This window comes from Copadichromis virginalis, linkage group LG5 (assembly GCF_057382275.1).
Source record: "Copadichromis virginalis isolate Kocher_CV1m ecotype Utaka linkage group LG5, C_Virginalis_male_GT1.1, whole genome shotgun sequence".
Classification (NCBI taxonomy): domain Eukaryota; kingdom Metazoa; phylum Chordata; class Actinopteri; order Cichliformes; family Cichlidae; genus Copadichromis; species Copadichromis virginalis.
The window spans coordinates 41,562,882-41,580,459 of record NC_140622.1 but is presented as its reverse complement, the minus strand read 5'-3'; the positions used below and the strand labels follow the sequence as shown (position 1 = coordinate 41,580,459).

The window sequence follows — 17,578 nt, the reverse complement described above, 5'->3', positions numbered from 1 at the left end:
AAAGCTAGCACTGAACACTAGCACTCAACGCTAGCACTTTGTTCTAGACCTAAAAGCCGGACACACACCAGACGCGTATAATTCATGACTTAAAATATTTTATTATTGCAGCTCAAACTCGATTTAAGCTACATCCACACGTACATGTAAACTGAGATTTTCCATTTATGCTTAAAAAAACAAAGTCAAATGCTGTTGAGAACATGCCAAAGCAACAGGATGCGATATAATCATAAACATGTAGAAATGTTGGCCAATCAGAGGTCTAGAAGTCTGGGAGGGAAAGAGTAAACAAAGATGGCGCACAGAAGCAGTCTGACAGTAACTGCGTGTGTCTATGTAAGCGTGTAAAAACTGCACATAGTAAGATTAACAGCAACAGTGTCTCTATCTGCCATCGTAGAAATCATCTCATGTAAACAATGACGTGGCGCACACCTTTGATGTTGAGCGACTAAATCTCAGTTTTCCTCGTCTGCACGTAAACACAAAAACTGAGTTTTTAAACATCTCTGTTTTCAGTGATCCAAAACAGCGTTTACATGTGGACGAAAGACCCAAACGCATAGAAGAAGCTGCGATTTCAAAAATACCCATGTACGTGTGGATGTAGCCTTATTCACACGTGAATGCAAAGACCTGACCAATGACATCACTGCATTTGGCACCAGCGCTGAATACACAGGGGCGTGGAAATAGTAATCACAGGCGTCTCTCTGAACAGATCACGACTGACCTCCTGCTGTGGGTGGATCAACTCTGCTCAGGTTCGGTTTAACGTCTTGTTCTTGTCACGTGATGGCGTTTGTCTCCGCCCATCAGAGAGCCCCAAACATGAACTTTAGCGAGGAGAGTTTAACCCTGAACCTCCGTCTTCTCTCTGCTGATGTGTTTGTATAAATATGTTAATGAGAACACACTGCCCTACATGTTCTGTAAAAGTTTCTGGCTCTGCTGTGACCTCCGAGCCACCAGAGGGGGGCAGCAGTCCAGGGAGCGAGGCCTTAATGTGTCTGTGATGTGACTCTGGTGCCAACTAGGCCATTTAGGAACATCAGGGGTTTAATGAAGTGGAAACAGCTGTGGAACAGATGACTTTTCCATCACAGGCAAAATAATTACCCTCTCGATAATTCGAACAGAGGGGGTCAGACCGTCCCTCCTCCGTCTGACTCATTTACCTTCAGCTAAACCTGCAGAAATGCGTCCCTGACAACAGAGACGTCAATGGTTTAAATTCATTTGATTCCTCTTAAACTGCTCACCAAATATTTTCCTTGAGCAACATTTAACTGAAAAATTAAAAAGCATTTCTGTTTATCTTCATATGACTCCAAACTTGATGTCGAGCCAGTTTTTTAGCATCTCCCAAAAAAACATTTTCATGCTGTGAAATGTCTGAGATAGAAGAAACACTTTGTGCTCCCACTGAGAATCAGCTTTTCAGCGTCTGTTATTAAAAACATCCTGAGCTCGGGCCCATTAAGTTCTTTTCAAAATCTGTTTTCAACTGGTGGAGGTTTGGCCGGCCTGAGAGCCAAAGCTCTGAAAAGCTTACAGAAGTTACTAAGCTGTGAAACTGTGCCTCACAAAGAAACGCTAACACGTCCAACGCACGCCAAAACATTATCAGCGGGCCCAGTTTCACTGCGGTAGCAGACTCTGTGATCGATATTATCAACAGAAGTGAGAGCTTGGTGGAGACGGCGTGACGGAGTGTGACATGAACAGCACGTTGGCGTTCATGTCCTTAAAGCACCTTAAAGACTGAACGACGTTTGAAAAAAGGCTCAAAGCTTCACAAATCCAACAAAGCAGCGTTACATCAGCGTGCTACAAGCCGTCTGTCCACGGCTCGTGGAGCTGCACGGTTATTATAACAGCTTACTATTCATCATATAAGGCTTAATATGAATCTGCACTCTCTTGCTGGTGTATACGTACACGATACTTCATGTTATTGACCACAAACAGCACGGTGTCGTGCTCCAACAGCGGATGGGTGACCAACCAGCTTTGACAGGACGCCAGACGCCATTTCACTAAAAACCAAACAAGGCCTCCTTCACACATTCAAGTATCACCAGCCCATCTGAAACCACATCATCGACCGCCGTTTACAATAACCATAAACTCACAGGACGCTTGTGTGTTTTAAAAGCTTGAGGTGAGGTCATGCTTTAAAGACAGCGCCACGAGCTGATGATGACCTTTCCAGATCCAGACCGACAGACACCTAACAGATGTTCCTGAGGTGCAACGTTAAACAGTCCACTTTCACCAAATCCCTCCAGCCCACCTGAGTGCGAGCTGCCGAGTCTGGGCACAAAACTTTGAACCTGATTTGTTGTTCGCCATCATGGCGCCGAGGCTTCTCCCTCCTTGCACCAGCATTGCTAACGCTAATGGCTGGAGAGCACAGCTCAGCCACAATTAGAATGGTTGCTTTGAAGACCAGGCGTGTGACCACTCACAGTCACTCGGGATACATGTCTGCATTCAATAATCAGACTGTGGTTATTTGCAAGAGCGGCTGCAGTCAGCCTGAGTCAGACCGCGACTGTTTGGAGACAGGTTGCCTCCCGTCAGGTGACCTGTGCAGTCACCGTGTGACTGAAAGCATTCACCCGGAGGCTGAATCTCTCACAACGTCTGGGTGAACAGTTAGTTGCTGTAACTACTTGCAGTTGGTCGCCAGCAGAAAAAATGACCATCGACCGACCGCCAGTTGTTCCTAGTCGTGCTGTCCAGCGTGACCGAACCGTCAACCTGCTCACAAGGAAATTTACACTCACAACAGCTAAAAGAGACAATAGCCGTCATAAACACATCATCAGATCAGCTGTTTGATCTGGACCGCAGGGCAGGTTTCAAACCTGCAACCTTGGTTTGGCTCAAACAGAAAAGTCAAGAAGATCAAATGACCCAGATTACAGAAAAGGATTCAGAGTTGACAAGTAAATGGCTTAAAACAGGTTAGCGCTACACAACAAACACAACTAACGGTGCTTCACCTCGTAACTCAGCTGACCTCCAGGACAGACCAGCTCAAGAAGAAAGATGGCCTCTCGTCTCATTTGCTGCTCTTCCTCACACAACCCTCCAATTATACGGGTTTATGTGGCACTAGGAGCACACTAGCTTAGTGCCCCGAGGCTGGGTTTGTGGCTATCAGCTAACATCATCGTGTGCATCAGCAAGGTTAACATTTATGCTAACTCTTTAGCATCAGCTAACTCATGTGCAATATCCCATTTGCCTTCCCCAAACACATGTCAACAGTCACATTACTGTGAAGATTTCCTTATCAGATCAGATCAGATCAGAATACTTTATTGATCCCTGGGGGAAATTATTTTTTGTTACAGTGCTCCATTTTAAACCAACATTAAGACAAGACAGACAATATGCTAACTAAGAATAGTACAATATATACATATATATACATACATACATACATACATAAGTCACTTATAAATAAATATTTGGAAAAGAAACATGTGTAGTTGTAGCAGCAAACAGTGTGTTAAGTGGATGCGTTGTACAGGGAGCCACAGGCAGGAATGATTTCCTGTGTCGTTCAGTGGTGCTTTTCGGTAATCTCAGTCTCTCACTGAACGAGCTCCTGTGACTGACCAACATGTCATGGAGTGGGTGGGAGGTGTTATCCAACATTGTCTTTATCTTGGACAGCATCCGCCTCTCCGACACCACCTTGAGGGAGTCCAGCTCCATCCCCACAACATTGCTGGCCTTACGGATCAGTTTATTAAGTCTGTTGGCATCTGCGACCCTCAGCCTGCTCCCCCAGCATGCAACAGCATAGAGGATCGCACTGGCCACCACAGACTCATAGAAAATCCTCAGCATTTTCTGGCAGATGTTGAAGGACCTCAGTCGCCTCAAAAAATAGAGACGACTCTGGCCCTTCCTGTAAAGTGCTGTGGTGTTTTTAGCCCAGTTTTTATCTATTCACAAGTGTGTACACACACACACACACACATAAATAAATATATATATATACATCACACATACATAGACCAATCGGTGTGAAGGGCAGGGAGATGCAGGCAGATCAGCAGGACAATCCTCGGCTCAGACTTTCAGGAGTAAAAAAGTCTTTAAGCATTTAAACTACAAGCTGAAGTTTGGATGAATTCATGCAGCTCGGTGTTGCCGGGAGCTGAATCACATACAGCCACACAGATTATAGCAGCAGTAACACAGTGACACACACAGCAGGGTGAAGTGGATTTACAACGTCTTTAAGACGGAACGTCGATGGTCCTGAAGACCTCTAACACAACACGAGCAGATACAGAGAGGCGGGCTTAAAGTGATACACCTGGAAATACAGGCAGATCGCCTGAGCAGCGCTCGATGGAGACGGTGGTTTGTACAACAGGCAGACCCAGCCCTCCCTCTCTCATCTGAGCTCAACTCCATCCTCACAATCCAAAAACCCTCCTCATTAAATCTCTGCACGTCCGCTGGCTGCCCCTCGCCTCTCATCCCTTCAGCAAACACGGACACAGCAGGTGTTTTCAGAAAAATCCTCCATTTAAAGCACCTCAGCTCATCCAGTCAGAAATCACTGAACCCACTGCGACACATTCAGACCCGGCACAGCTGTCAGCTTCTGTCACGTCTGCTCCAAACGCCAGGCACTTCTTCTTCGCTGGTGTTTTTCTTACAGTCTCGTTGACCTTTTCCTTCTAACAGCTGCTCGTCCGTTTCCCTTTCACCTGGGGGGCTTCTGCTACCGACCTGACCAACCACACCATCCGAACCCGGGGATCACAGCCAGCTGAAGGCGCCACCAGACCCCCGATGCCCCTCTCAGGTTTGGGCAGTGAGAGAATTCAAACAGAGGGGGTCAGAGTTAGCGTGGCAGTAAAACCAGATGATCAGGGTTAACCCTGTGAGGACCACAACCCCCCTCAGCCTGTCCTGGGGAGGAAAACAAAGGCCAGGATGTGGTTTTTCATGCACTGAACGTTTGTGTGGTTTGCCTCCTGGATTTGTCAGCCTCCAGCTCTTCTTACACATTTCTCACCTTTTTGAACACCAAAAATTCTCTCATGACAAAAACTTTAAAAGTCTTTCTTATTTAGCACGCGATTCAATCAAACCCCACCCAAGAGGGAGCTCAGTGATCACCTCTGTTTCAAAACCCAGCAACACACACACACACACACACACACACACACACGGACCATAAAGAAGCCCGAAAATACACATAAACACACACACACACACACACACACACACACACACACACGGACCATAAAGAAGCCCGAAAATACACATAAACACACACACACACACACACACACACACACACACACACACACACACACACACACACACAGAATAAAGAAGCCCGAAAATACACACACACACACACACACACACACACACCGAGAGTGCAGCAGCAGATAAACCTGAAACACAAACACACTAAAGATTGATTGAACAGCTCGAGGAACACGACCAGAACCTGCATCATTAACATGATCCAGAAACCAGCGCGCGCGCGCACAGCTTCACCTGCACGACTCAATCCAGCAGAAACGTGTTCTTCTGTCTGCAGGAGTCATTACACTCTGACACACTCACACTGTGGGTTTATGAGGGAGATGTGTGTGTGCGTCTCTGCGCAGGTGTGACACTGACTCATACCTGGAACAGGCGCAGGATGTTGGCCACCATGATGGACACGGAGCTGGCCGAGGCCCCGATGACCCCCACCACCTTCTCGGGCTTCACGAACACCGGAGGTTCCCCGTTGGTGCACCTCACGTCCGACGTGTCCTTCTGGATGAGCGCCTGCACGAACGTCAGCGACTGCTCCAGTGCGTACGTGTCCCGCGAGCAGGTGTCCAGGATCCGCGCGCCCAGCGTGACGTTGGGCAGAAGCTCATCGTCGCCGTTGATCTGGTCCAGCGCGTACATCATGGCCTCCAGCCGGTGGATGCCGTTCTCCTTCTTGATGTCCCCGCACGGCGTCCCCGGGACCCCCCTGGCGTGGACCGGGAAAAGCCCCCCCAGCGTCACGTCGCCCTCCACGCGGATGGAGTGCGGCGCGTAAATCTCCTGGGAGCCCGCAAGGTCCAGGAACGCGTGGAGTATCCACAGCACGCGGAGGGGCAGGCCGGAGCGCCCGCCCATGCCGGCGCCGGGGTCCGTGCGGTCACGCAGCGGGAAAACGCAGGAGCGCGAGGAGGCGCGAGGGGACTGTTCTCGGGACAGGTCCGTAAATCCGGCGGCTCGTGGCCGGCCCGCGCCCCGCAGAGAGAGCACCCGCTCACCGGCACAGCTGGGATCCCGCGCGAGGAGCCACGGCATCCGCGCCGCGCGAGCCTGCCGCTTGTTGCACGAGTACCATCCCGGCCCCGCGAGCCCCAACACTCCGGTAACTCCTCGGTAACTCCTCTGGTAACGGCAGCCCGCCGCCCACGCGCGGCTCTGATGTCACAGCCCGTGACGATAGACCGCTCCGATAACTGCGCCGTGCACACCTGTCTGCGGGCTCGCGCACTCCGTGGAGGCTCCCGGGCTTCTGCGCACAAAGTGGCCGAAAAAGATCAAAGAGAGGCGGCGAGAGGAGTCGACACGAGCCGAGGAGAGGAGCTCTGCGCGCGCGGTCCTCACGGTCCACCAGCCCCCTCTCTCTATCTCTCTTTCTCTCTCGCTCGTGCTCTCTCTCGCTCATCCACGCACGCGCGCTCACGCCGCCCACGCGCGTTTGTGTAATTATCAGCGCAGGGCTTGTGCTGCCAAAACAAGCCGAACAAACAGCCTGCGCGTGCTCCGGCTCACGGACCGTTACCGTGAACGGGAGCGTGAGGCTCGGTGTCCGCTTCCTCCCGTTGTGTCCTCAGAAACTCACGTTAAAATCACGTTTCCCGCTTCCGGGCATCCAGGTAACTTCAGCCAAACTCCGGGTCTTACCGCCACCGTAACTCGTTACACATCAACAGGTGTGACAGAAGCGCCTAAGAACCAATTAGTTCTCCGCGTAAATGGCGTCATCATTCCCGAAGATCCCTCGGACCTGTGCGCGCGGACAGCAGCAGCCTCTGGTGTCCTCGCGCTTCTCTGACGAGCCGCATTGTCCGCTTTTTGGTGGAAATGACGAGTTTCAGCTGTAACGTGTGAAACAGAGAACAGAACCAAACCTGCGTGTAAAACATCCAATCATCTAATATCTGATTAGAAACGTCACGGCTTCAAACAGGCGCAGCTTTATTAACACAGCAGCTCCTTTACAGACACAACAGCGCAGAGACGCGTTCAGTCAGAGCGTCTAATACTCACCTGCTGCACACACACACACACTCACACAGATACACAAACACAGACAGAGACACACTCACATACTTGTACTGTGTCTTTAATCTCTTCATATTTTTCTGATATGATGGTTTCTGCTTCTTTTGTCAAACACTCTGCTGACAGTCCTCTTTCATCTGAACGCAGGTTAAACCGTGGGTTAGTTAGTGAGTTTATAACCAAGCTGATCGCTAATGTTAGGATAAATCCAGATAAATGAGGTAGTCCAGGTAGTAGGACTCCTCCGACTCTTGAGTAACACCAATGAGTTCCCACCAAAGCCGAGAGACGGAATCTCTCCAGTGTGTCCGGGATCTGCCGAGGCCCCTTCCCAGAGGCACATGTCAGAAACATGGCATCCAGGAGGCATCTCACATCAAATATCTGACTTGTAAATTCAAAATGGCTGATCCCATTATGGCTCGCCACAGCAGATCTTCTGCCCCCATCACCCTCTGCATGTCGTCCTTCATGACACCCATAGACCTCCTCAGACTGCCGAGCAGCTCCAATCAGCTGGTCATAGTTCCCACATTTAGAGTCCTTGCTCTCCTGCTTTTCCTTCTCTCTCGCTGCCTGCTAACCTGCCATGCCCCTCTCCTCTTCCTCGGTCTTCGACCAACAGTCGCACAGTTTATTAACCCAGGCCTTGTTTAAAACCTGGAAGTTCAAACCACAACACCAGTGAAGAGGCCACAGCAGCCACGTTCGTCTGTGGGAGGAACAAGAAAGTGGGACAAAGATCAGCGTCAGTCATCAACAGCATGGCTGAAAAAGAAGAAACTGTGGAACGACGCAAAGTGCTGAAACTGACGCAGCGAGGTTCACAGTATGACTTTGATCTGTAGATCAGTTTTTATTGTTATTGATAGTAAATGCAGCTGCCAGGGAGCCGCTTCTAATCCCACCAAACTGACTCCCATGATGTTTACTGATGTTTACTGACCTACAGGGTTCTGATCCGGACCCTGGTGCGATCCTGAAACTATGAAACTGTGAGGTTCATGTGAGGTTCTGCTGTTCCCATGTTTCCCATGTTGCTGTCTGTGTTTATTGTGTTATGGTGTGTTGATACCTGTGCATTCCTGTATTATCCTTTTGTGTTGCACATTTCAATGTTTTTTTCCTCGCTACCTAGCCTGACCTGTCTCCCCAATGTGATGTTTGTATTGTATGTACGGTCGGCAAGGTCTGTCATCTCGGTTGTGGGCAAAAGACCTGCAACTGACAAATAAAGGCTATCTCATCTCATCTTTCAGAGCTTTTCCCCTTCAAACACATCACTGTGCACTTCTGTGTTAGGAGTGTGCTGTTGTTCTGTTTGTCTAAAATTATGTTGAATATCAGACGATGTTTTACGAGGATTCAATGCAGAAATCCAGAAACTATTCATCGTCACAGAAACCAGCCCGCTCACTCGAGAATCACGTTTAACCTCCAAAAACTGAATGTGTCCTGGCTTTTCAGTGACAGTGAACTCGACCTCTGTGGGCTGTGAGTTTGCTGGAGTTTCACAGAAGAATGACGACTTTTTCTGACAGTTAAGTCATTAAAGAAGCTCACTGTCAGACCACGATAAAAATAACACTCACACTTCTCCTGGGATGGATTCATGTGGACCTGGTTTAATAACTGAATAACTTTACAGACACAACAAAGTGTGAAAGTTAACTTATATAATGTAGTGTTTGAGCAGCTGCTTACTGCAGGGTGCCACGTCCTTACTGTTTTAAGCCCGACACCCATCGTTGGCCGTCGGTGAGCGTCCTCCAAAGTGAGCCTTTGTGGGTCTGTCATTTGGAGGTCTCCAAAAAGGTCTCCTCTCTCCTCACTTGCAGCTTCCATGTCAGGGTTTGTCTGGCGATGTTGTTTCCTGGTTTCACTGAGCCCAGTGGCGGATCTAGAAAATTTTACACAGGCGTGGGGGGCAAGAGGTGAAGCCACGTATGTGTAAATCTCCCCTGTATGTAAATGGAGTCAACAAAATATCCACAGAGACACTTTAAAACTATTTATTGCATCATTTCAGCCTGGGGGCGGAGCTCTACAGTGGATGAGCCTGCCCCCTTCTTTTTACATCCATGAAACTTTCATTAACACGACGTGAGTGTAAAGGTCACGGTGGTTACTTCCTGTATTTGCTGACGTCACTCAGCTAGCACTGTGCTGCTGTATGTAACATGGCATCACGGCCACGCTAACGGTTCAGTCACACACTAAGCTCGGTTTAATTGAAATGTTATCGACAGGTCAGAGCAGTCCCGTGGATGTTGCAGACGGCCTTTACTGAAAACATTTTGACACCATGAGTCTCTTCAGCAGCCTTAGAGGTTTTTAAGATTACCCCAGAGCTGGAGAAACCACGCTGTTTGTATGTTGGGCTGCTGTATGAACACCAGGTGAGCGCACCTGCTCTCATTCTCACTTTCATGCTCGCTGAGCATCGTTCTTGTCAGTCAGATGCTGTGAGAGTGAGATTTGCCATCTGTGTGTCAGGACTGCCTGCAGGAGAAAAAACCCTTCTCAGTCTCTCTTCAGTCGCTTTGCGATGTGCGAACATCATGATTCAGCAAGTCTGAGGATTATTTTTGTTTTGATGCCGACTTTCTGAAATGACAGAGTTTCGTTACAAATTTGCAGTTCATGCTGGAGCAGCCACTTCACAGCGGTTTAGTGAATTTAGACCTCAACTTCAGATTCTGCAGGTGCTCATTGGACAGTTTCTGTGTGCTCAGCAGAGCGGCCTCAGAGTCCTGTACTCCCAACTACTTCCTGTCTGAGGAGGGCAGAGGACACCAGGGAACCAGCTACGTCCAAAGATCAAGACTTTGTCATTTTTAAAGAGATCAATAAGAACTAACGATTCAATGCAGAGAGGTCTGATAACACATAGTGAGCGAAGAAGAAGCACCCAGTGCATCATGGGAATCCCCGGCAGCCTATTGCAGCATAACTAAGGGAGGATTCAGGGTCACCTGGTCCAGCCCTAACTATATGCTTTAGCAAAAAGGAAAGTTTGAATCTTAACCGTAGAGCCAGTGTCTGTGAGTGTGGAAACATCAAGTACACGTTATAGTAATTTTTTACTGCTCAGTTATGATGAACCGCTCCCATTTCATAATCAGTGAATATGTGAATCCGTCACATGAGGCTTACTACTAACAACAAATGACATCAGCCACAAACAAGCACACAAGGATCTATAACCAGGTTCCAGAAACGTCGGGACGCTGTGTCAATGAATAAAAACATAAAGCCTGATCTCAGAGATTCATATCTGATTCACATTTATTCACATTTTTTTAATTGTACACAACATCCTGATGTTTTTGTTACTGGTGTTGCATTTTCATCATTGGCAGACTGGAGACACGCCCATCTTTGCAAACAATCATGTTTGTGAGGGACAGCCAATCGGAAGACACTGGCCCAGTGTCAGATAAAGAAGGATTATTTTGGGCTGTGAATCATGCAAAGCTGATCTAGTAGAGTTGAAGCCTAGAAATATGGAGTTAGTCCTCTTGAATCTTGGTCTGGTGCTTTAGCCTCACCGTGCTGTCTCTAGGCCCGTGGTGTGAACCACATGACCTGTCGCAGGTGTGAGTCACATGACCCGGCGCTCCTCTGGCGGCTCCCGCACCGAGGCGAGCGGCTCAGTGTCATCGTGTGCAGCTCCGAGCGTCTGGCAGCACTCATTGCTCAAATGAGTGCTTCATTATATTCTCTCTGATAGCCGAGCACAACTGAGTGAAATCCAATAGCACAATTCAATTATGCTGTGATGTGGGGACAGATTTGCACTGAGAGCATTTCCACTGGATCCAGACACAGAGCTCTCTGTCTGACTTTGTCAGATTTGAGTCATTTATCAGATATTTTGGCTCGGCGAGCGTCCTTGAGCGCTGAAGTCGCTCAGAGTGAGACCGTCAGCCAAATGTCTGAAGAATCCAAATGGGAGAACGGCATGCTGTGTGATTCTGATGTTACGGAGGCTCATTTTTCATTTCCTCCAAGGTCGCGTTCCAGCTCCAAGCTGGTGAAACACAATCGTGAGGTACCGAGAGACCCCGGCCGGCCTAACGGACGACCCCGATCTCAGTGAGCTTTTGTGTCAGCGCTGCAGTTCCTCCGACGTCCAGCAGAGGCTCCAGCAGTGAGTCAGACTCCTATGTTTAACAGTCCAGCTAACCGCTGTCCTGGAGCCACGTTCGTGCTCACATCATCATCAGCTCAGAGCGCTCGCTGTGCTCTCAGCGTGCGGCCGCTCTGCCGCTGAGCATTATTTTTCATGCATTTCCCCCCAGTTGTGTAGAAGCAATAATAAATGATTATGTGTTGTGTGGATTATTCTGAAGTTGTCCTTCATTATTTTACCACCTGCACACAATAAATATAATTACCTGTGACTCATTCTCGGCTTCCAGGCCTTTTTTAAAAAAATCAGTGAAAGGCCAAAGAAGCCGAGCGAGCCGAAGGCTGTCACCGCTGAAGCCCTCAGACCTTCGTCAGCAAGCTGTGACTGGATCAGTTGTGTGAGACCCTCATTAATCGCCAAAACACGGACGTGGATCAGCAGCTCTGCGGGCAGAGCCGCTAGTTACCACAGTCTTATAGGCACGATCTGATATCGTCGTGTTGGTGTTGTTCCCAGATCATCATACTAAATGTTCCAGGATCAACATTGCAAGTGACCAATCAGAATGTTGTGATGTTCGGGAAAAAACGGCGTAAAACAAAAAACTGTCCTTAAGCTGCGAGAAACCGCCTCTGTCCGCCGATCAATGGACCCTGACTCTTTAATAAACAGTAAGCAGAACTGATATTGTCCTTGCAACATTGGAATTTCATAAATGCAAGAATGGCTTGGCGTGCAAAAGAATAACGTCACAACAATGTGATTGGTCAGTTGCAATGTTGATCCTGGAACAACATTTGCATGATGATGTGGGAACAACACCGACACGACGATATCAGATCATCCGTCTTATAGGTGTGTTTTTGTCCACAAACAGCTTCCTGAACTCACCACAGTTACACCAGCTGAAGGACACAGCTTCATCTCTACAGTTAGGAGGCATTTTATGTGAATGATAAAAAGAGGCTGTCAGGGTTTCTGGGTCTTTGACCCAGTATTCTTAGTTCATGTTCACTGTTTATCTACTGCCTGTTCCACTTCCTGTTTTATTGTGTTAGCCTTGGTCTGTGTGCATTATGTTCAGTCCTCTTCCCATTATCATTAGTTCATTATGTTCAGCTGTGTACTCACCGGTCTCTCATTATCATCATTATCACCAGTCTGTGTATTTAAGCCCTCTGTTCTACCCATTCAATGTCGGGTCATTAATGATGTATGTCAATGTCGTCTGTATGTCCAGTCAGTCAGTCAGTCAGTCAGTCAGTCAGTCAGTCAGTCAGTCAGTCAGTCAGTCAGTCAGCCAGCCATTTCCTCCCTCTGTACGGTTTGCTCACTCCTTCGGCAATAAACATCCACCTTCATCTACCTGCCTGTGAGTCCAGCGTTTGGGTCCTCCTTCTCTCATCCACGACACTACCCTTGACAGAGGCAAGCCAAATCATTCCTGTAAAAACGATACAAAGAGTGCAGTGACCAGAGTGAAAAAGCAGCCAGTGTCCCACAGAACAACTTTAACAAATTATAAGAAAGTCTGGCTCCTTGGAAGCAAAATCTAAAGAAATGAGGGGCAAGACTTTTGCACAGTCCTGCGCATTGGCATGAGTGTGTGTGGCTTGGCAGCATTCAGAGACCTGCAGCCGTCCAGCGTCAGCAGCTCGACATTAAACAGCAGCATCATGAGCACGGCCTCGGTTGGTTAGCTCATCAGATTATAAATTTCCAGGTGCAGCTGATGGTATTGCAGCACCTCAGGGAGCTACACTTATCAGCTGCTACAGGCATCATCTGCTAAACTCTTCCCTAACAGATGTGGAGTTCAGGTTTTATTCACACTGACGTGATCTGCTGGATTTCAGAGGGGCAGTTTCTGCAGACGACACAGCCTCAGTCAGCCTTCAGCTGAAAACACAACGTTTAATTCAGCTTCCCACCCTATTGCTGTGTAAATCAATGCATTGCATCATGCATTTTAATAATAAAGTTACTTTAACTTTTCCTTTTGAAAGTTTTGTCAGAGGGAAACAAAGAGACGCCAAATAACTTCAAAGAGGAAAAAGATTTGTATTAAGAAAGAAAAAACCTAAACAGCCACAAAGAGGCTAAAGATGCCTTCAAGGACACGTGAAATGACCACAAAGAGAGCTGTAGTAACCACGAGAGGACATAAGGCCACAAAAGAAACAAAGAGACGTGAAATGATCCAAGGGAGATGAAAACGACCACAAAGACTGAAAAAGATTCATAAAAACCCCACGAAGAGCAACAATACAACTATAAAGTCCTCAAAATGTCCTCCAGGGGACAGGAAACAACCACGGAGACACCAAAACCCACAAAAGTCACTAATAAATATCAATCAATGAACCAAACATCTATGAGCAAACAGCTCACAGGTTGCTGCTCAGCTGCCCGTCGGCTGCATCATGAACGCATGAATCCTCTTCCCTGTGAGCGCAGCGTTGGCTTTACTCCCCGCCAGCTGCTAATTGACATCGTCAGGCCGCTGACAGACCACGTCGGCCTCAGAGGACTCGAGCAGACAGAGGCTGGGCGATCAAACACTCGGCGTCACCTCGCATCGGCCGTGTCTGCGGAAGTTGCACTTGAACACATCACAGAGACATCTGAGGTCCTGATGTGACTCTGAGTGAGAGGGAACGCTGTCAGTGTTCTGTCAAAGACAGAGCAGCTGATCGTTTTCACGCCGTCAGACGCCTGAAAGACTTCAAACGGGGAGGTTTTAATCCGCCGCATTAGAGCTGCAGTGATGGACGACAGCATCGCATCCTTCATTCAACTATTTGAGGGTGTTTATGGGGGGCGTGACTCCACTCACGCAGCTTTGCATGATCCACAGTTCATAATAAGCCTCCTTTAATTCAGCTCCTCTGTTCTTCTTCTTTCTGAAACAAGCATTTTAACTACTAATGTTGGCTGACTTTCACAAACACACGGTTTGAATGGGTAGTGTGTCTGAGATGACCATATAAGGACGTTTCTTCTCCGTGACATCATCCAGATCCAAGAGTAGAAAAAACGGATGACCTGAGTGTTGAGAGCAGTGTGCAGCCTGGGCTCTGCAGGAGTGCTATAGACACATCCATCTCATCTTTGGAAACATTTAATATGAACATCCAGCAGCATAACAAGCCTGCAGCCTGACAGAAGTGCTGCAGTAACATATGATGCAGAAATCTGTGAATAAACACAGTAAACGACCTCAAAAGTGCAGTTTTCTGTTTTCGACTTTTACCCTTTGGATGTATTTTTAATATTTGAGTGTCGTGATGCTGAAGTGTTAGTGGAGCTGCTCGCTGCCCGCCGGGGAACAGTAAATAAATGCACGCAGTTATTATCTATTTCTTTTTACTAGTTTGGAGGCTGAGCAGACAGACCGCCTCCTACTGTGATTCAGCAGTCAGCGGAGGCTAACGCTGCAGACTCTGAGCTCAGCTGCTCACTGTTTTCAGGACCTTTGCTTCTTCACGGTTTCCCTGCACAGGACCTTTCCTGCAGAAACGCCCACCGGCATCCTCGAGCCAAGCACACCAAACCCACACTGGAGATGCTTTTACGTCTTAAGAGGAGGGATTGCATAAGCGCAGGAAATACATGTGGTGTCACGGCTGAACTGAACCGTGACTGCATCGAGCTGTCACACGAAGGTTAGTGGAGGAGCGTGTGGGCAGGAGACCGCTGCCGGGAAAATAAAAACGATGCTCTTTTTACTGCGACTCCGTGCAGGTGAATTACTGCGTGGCTGATCTCTGCACTGTTAATATTTTGATGCGGGGGGCTCAAGCATAAGGCCCGGGGCCCAAAATCGGCCTAGCAAAGACTCCAATCCGGCCAATGGGAAACTTGACTTTGGAAAATGTGAAGGCGAGCCTACATTTAGGATGTTTTAATGTAATTTTACAGTTTTACAGCTTCAGAAATGTCTGCTTTCTGTGAAGCAGCAGGCTTTTACTCGGCCCTGAACATCTTAGAAATATGGTATCTAAGCAGATTCTTACCCTGGATGGCATTACCTTGGCCTCCAGTAACACTGTGAGGAACCTTGGAGTCATTTTTGACCAGGACATGTCCTTCAACGCACATATTAAACAAATATGTAAGACTGCTTTCTTCCATTTGTGCAACATCTCTAAAGTTAGAAATATCCTGTCTCAGAGTGACGCTGAAAAACTAGGTCATGCATTTATTACTTCCAGGCTGGACGACTGTAATTCATTATTATCAGGACGTCCTAAAAACTCCCTGAAAAGCCTTCAGCTGATCCAAAATACTGCAGCAAGAGTCCTGACAGGGACTAGAAAGAGAGAGCAGATTTCTCCTGTTTTGGCTTCCTGTTAAATCCAGAATTCAAAATCCTGCTCCTCACATACAAGGTCTTAAATAATCAGGCCCCATCTTATCTTAATGACCTTGTAGTACCATATCACCCTATTAGAGCACTTGGCTCTCGCTCTGCAGGCCTACTTGTTGTTCCTAGAGTATTTAAAAGTAGAATGGGAGGCAGAGCCTTCAGTTTTCAGGCCCCTCTTCTGTGGAACCAGCTTCCAGTTTGGATTCAGGAGACAGACACTATCTCTACTTTCAAGATTAGGCTTCAAACTTTCCTTTTTGCTAAAGCATATAGTTAGGGCTGGACCAGGTGACCCTGGATCCTCCCTTAGTTATGCTGCAATAGACGTAGGCTGCTTGTAGGATCTACTGTACAATATAAAGCACCTTGAGGTGACTGTTGTTGTGATTTGGCATCGGCTGTCAGGACTGAACCTCTGATCTTTAGTCCAGTTTAGATACCCTCATAAATACGTCCTCAGTAACAGCAGCTGCAGTCCAGGTGTGCAGGGAAACTCCTCTCCTCTTATTTACTCTCTCCATTCCTCTTATCAATTCTTACTTTATAGCCCAGATTAATATTTCAGAGCAGAATGACCTGAAGGAACAACATCCTAAAGCATGCAGGGTTGAAGAGCAAAGACCTTGTTGGTTGAAAGGCGAAGCAGAGGTCTGTCAGTTCTGATGGAAGAGGTGGAGAAACCAGAAAAACCTTCCTCCACCCCTCTGTTAGTTACTGATGGCTGCAGAGCAGGGTGGAGCTGATCTTCAGTCGTCTCTTTGGCTGACTTCTGTAGCGTGGCTGCGAGCAGTAATGACCCCGCTGTAACACCAAAAAGCCTCTTCTGACTACTATACATGAGACAATAAGGGCACTGATGTTCCCACTGGAGACCAATTTTGAAGGCTTTCATGATAATTGAGAGTGAGAACATCATTATGTCTGAGTGGGCGATCAATGGCTTTTCAAACCGGAGCGATTTCTTGTTGGAAAATGTGGATGATTTTATAGCCATGAGATACACAGCGCTCTGACTGCAGAGGAAAGGTCCTGATTATTTCTGGCCCTGGAAACAATCAGTCCGAGGACGAAAACATGCACAACACAAGAAATCGTTTCAGGCTTTAAGTTTCAGGCAAACCAGACTAACAGTGAACATTTATACTGTGTTAGTCGTGACCACAGGGAGGTGTGGGGAGCTGCCCCCGATCCAGACACGGAGAAATGAAAACGTTGTTCACAACGGGCGAATCGTCTTTGCAGGCCAAAGTCTTCCAGTCGCTGTTTCAGTGTCCGTGAAGGTGCAATCCAAACGTTGGGACAGACAAACCAAAAGCATGAACTGACTTGGCAAATCTCCTGATTTTGAAGACCTGACAGATGTTTCAGGTACAAGGGGGCGTGGTTTCAGTCCCACTTACACCCACATACTCACTGATGCTCACAAGCTTTGCAGCTGTCAGTTTCCCTTCGCCTATGAGCACAAGCTGCTGCAATGAATAGAGTAAAAGAATAACGGAGGTTCCTCTGCAGAGCGTCTCAGCCTCGGCGATGGGGCGAGGAGCCCAGGAGCAACGCCGTGGAGCGATTGAGCCTCTCGGCTGGAAAAGGAACACCTGGTTATCGCTCCGACCGGGAGGAGGTGCCAAAGAGAGGGAGGTCTGGGAATCTTTGCCTGGACTGCTTCCACTGGGACAAACAGCAGATGCAAATACGTGAGAGCTGACATTAATACTGATCAGGGTTAAAAACTGGTCAGG

General features: G+C 47.9%; 1 protein-coding gene across 3 annotated transcripts in view; it reads right to left on the bottom strand.

The window, feature by feature from the left end:
- The window catches only part of grm7 (glutamate metabotropic receptor 7), a 145,821-nt gene extending 138,496 nt beyond the window's left edge, over nt 1–7,325 (bottom strand). For 2 of the 3 annotated variants that reach the window (XM_085457832.1, XM_085457834.1), the window contains exon 1: nt 5,683–7,325. In XM_085457832.1, coding sequence (XP_085313958.1) covers nt 5,683–6,348 — 666 coding nt within the window. In that variant the 5' untranslated portion in view covers nt 6,349–7,325. The remainder of the gene's footprint in view (nt 1–5,682) is intronic. The other variant, XM_085457833.1, reaches the window with a different exon arrangement.
- Nucleotides 7,326–17,578: the final 10,253 nt, after the last annotated feature.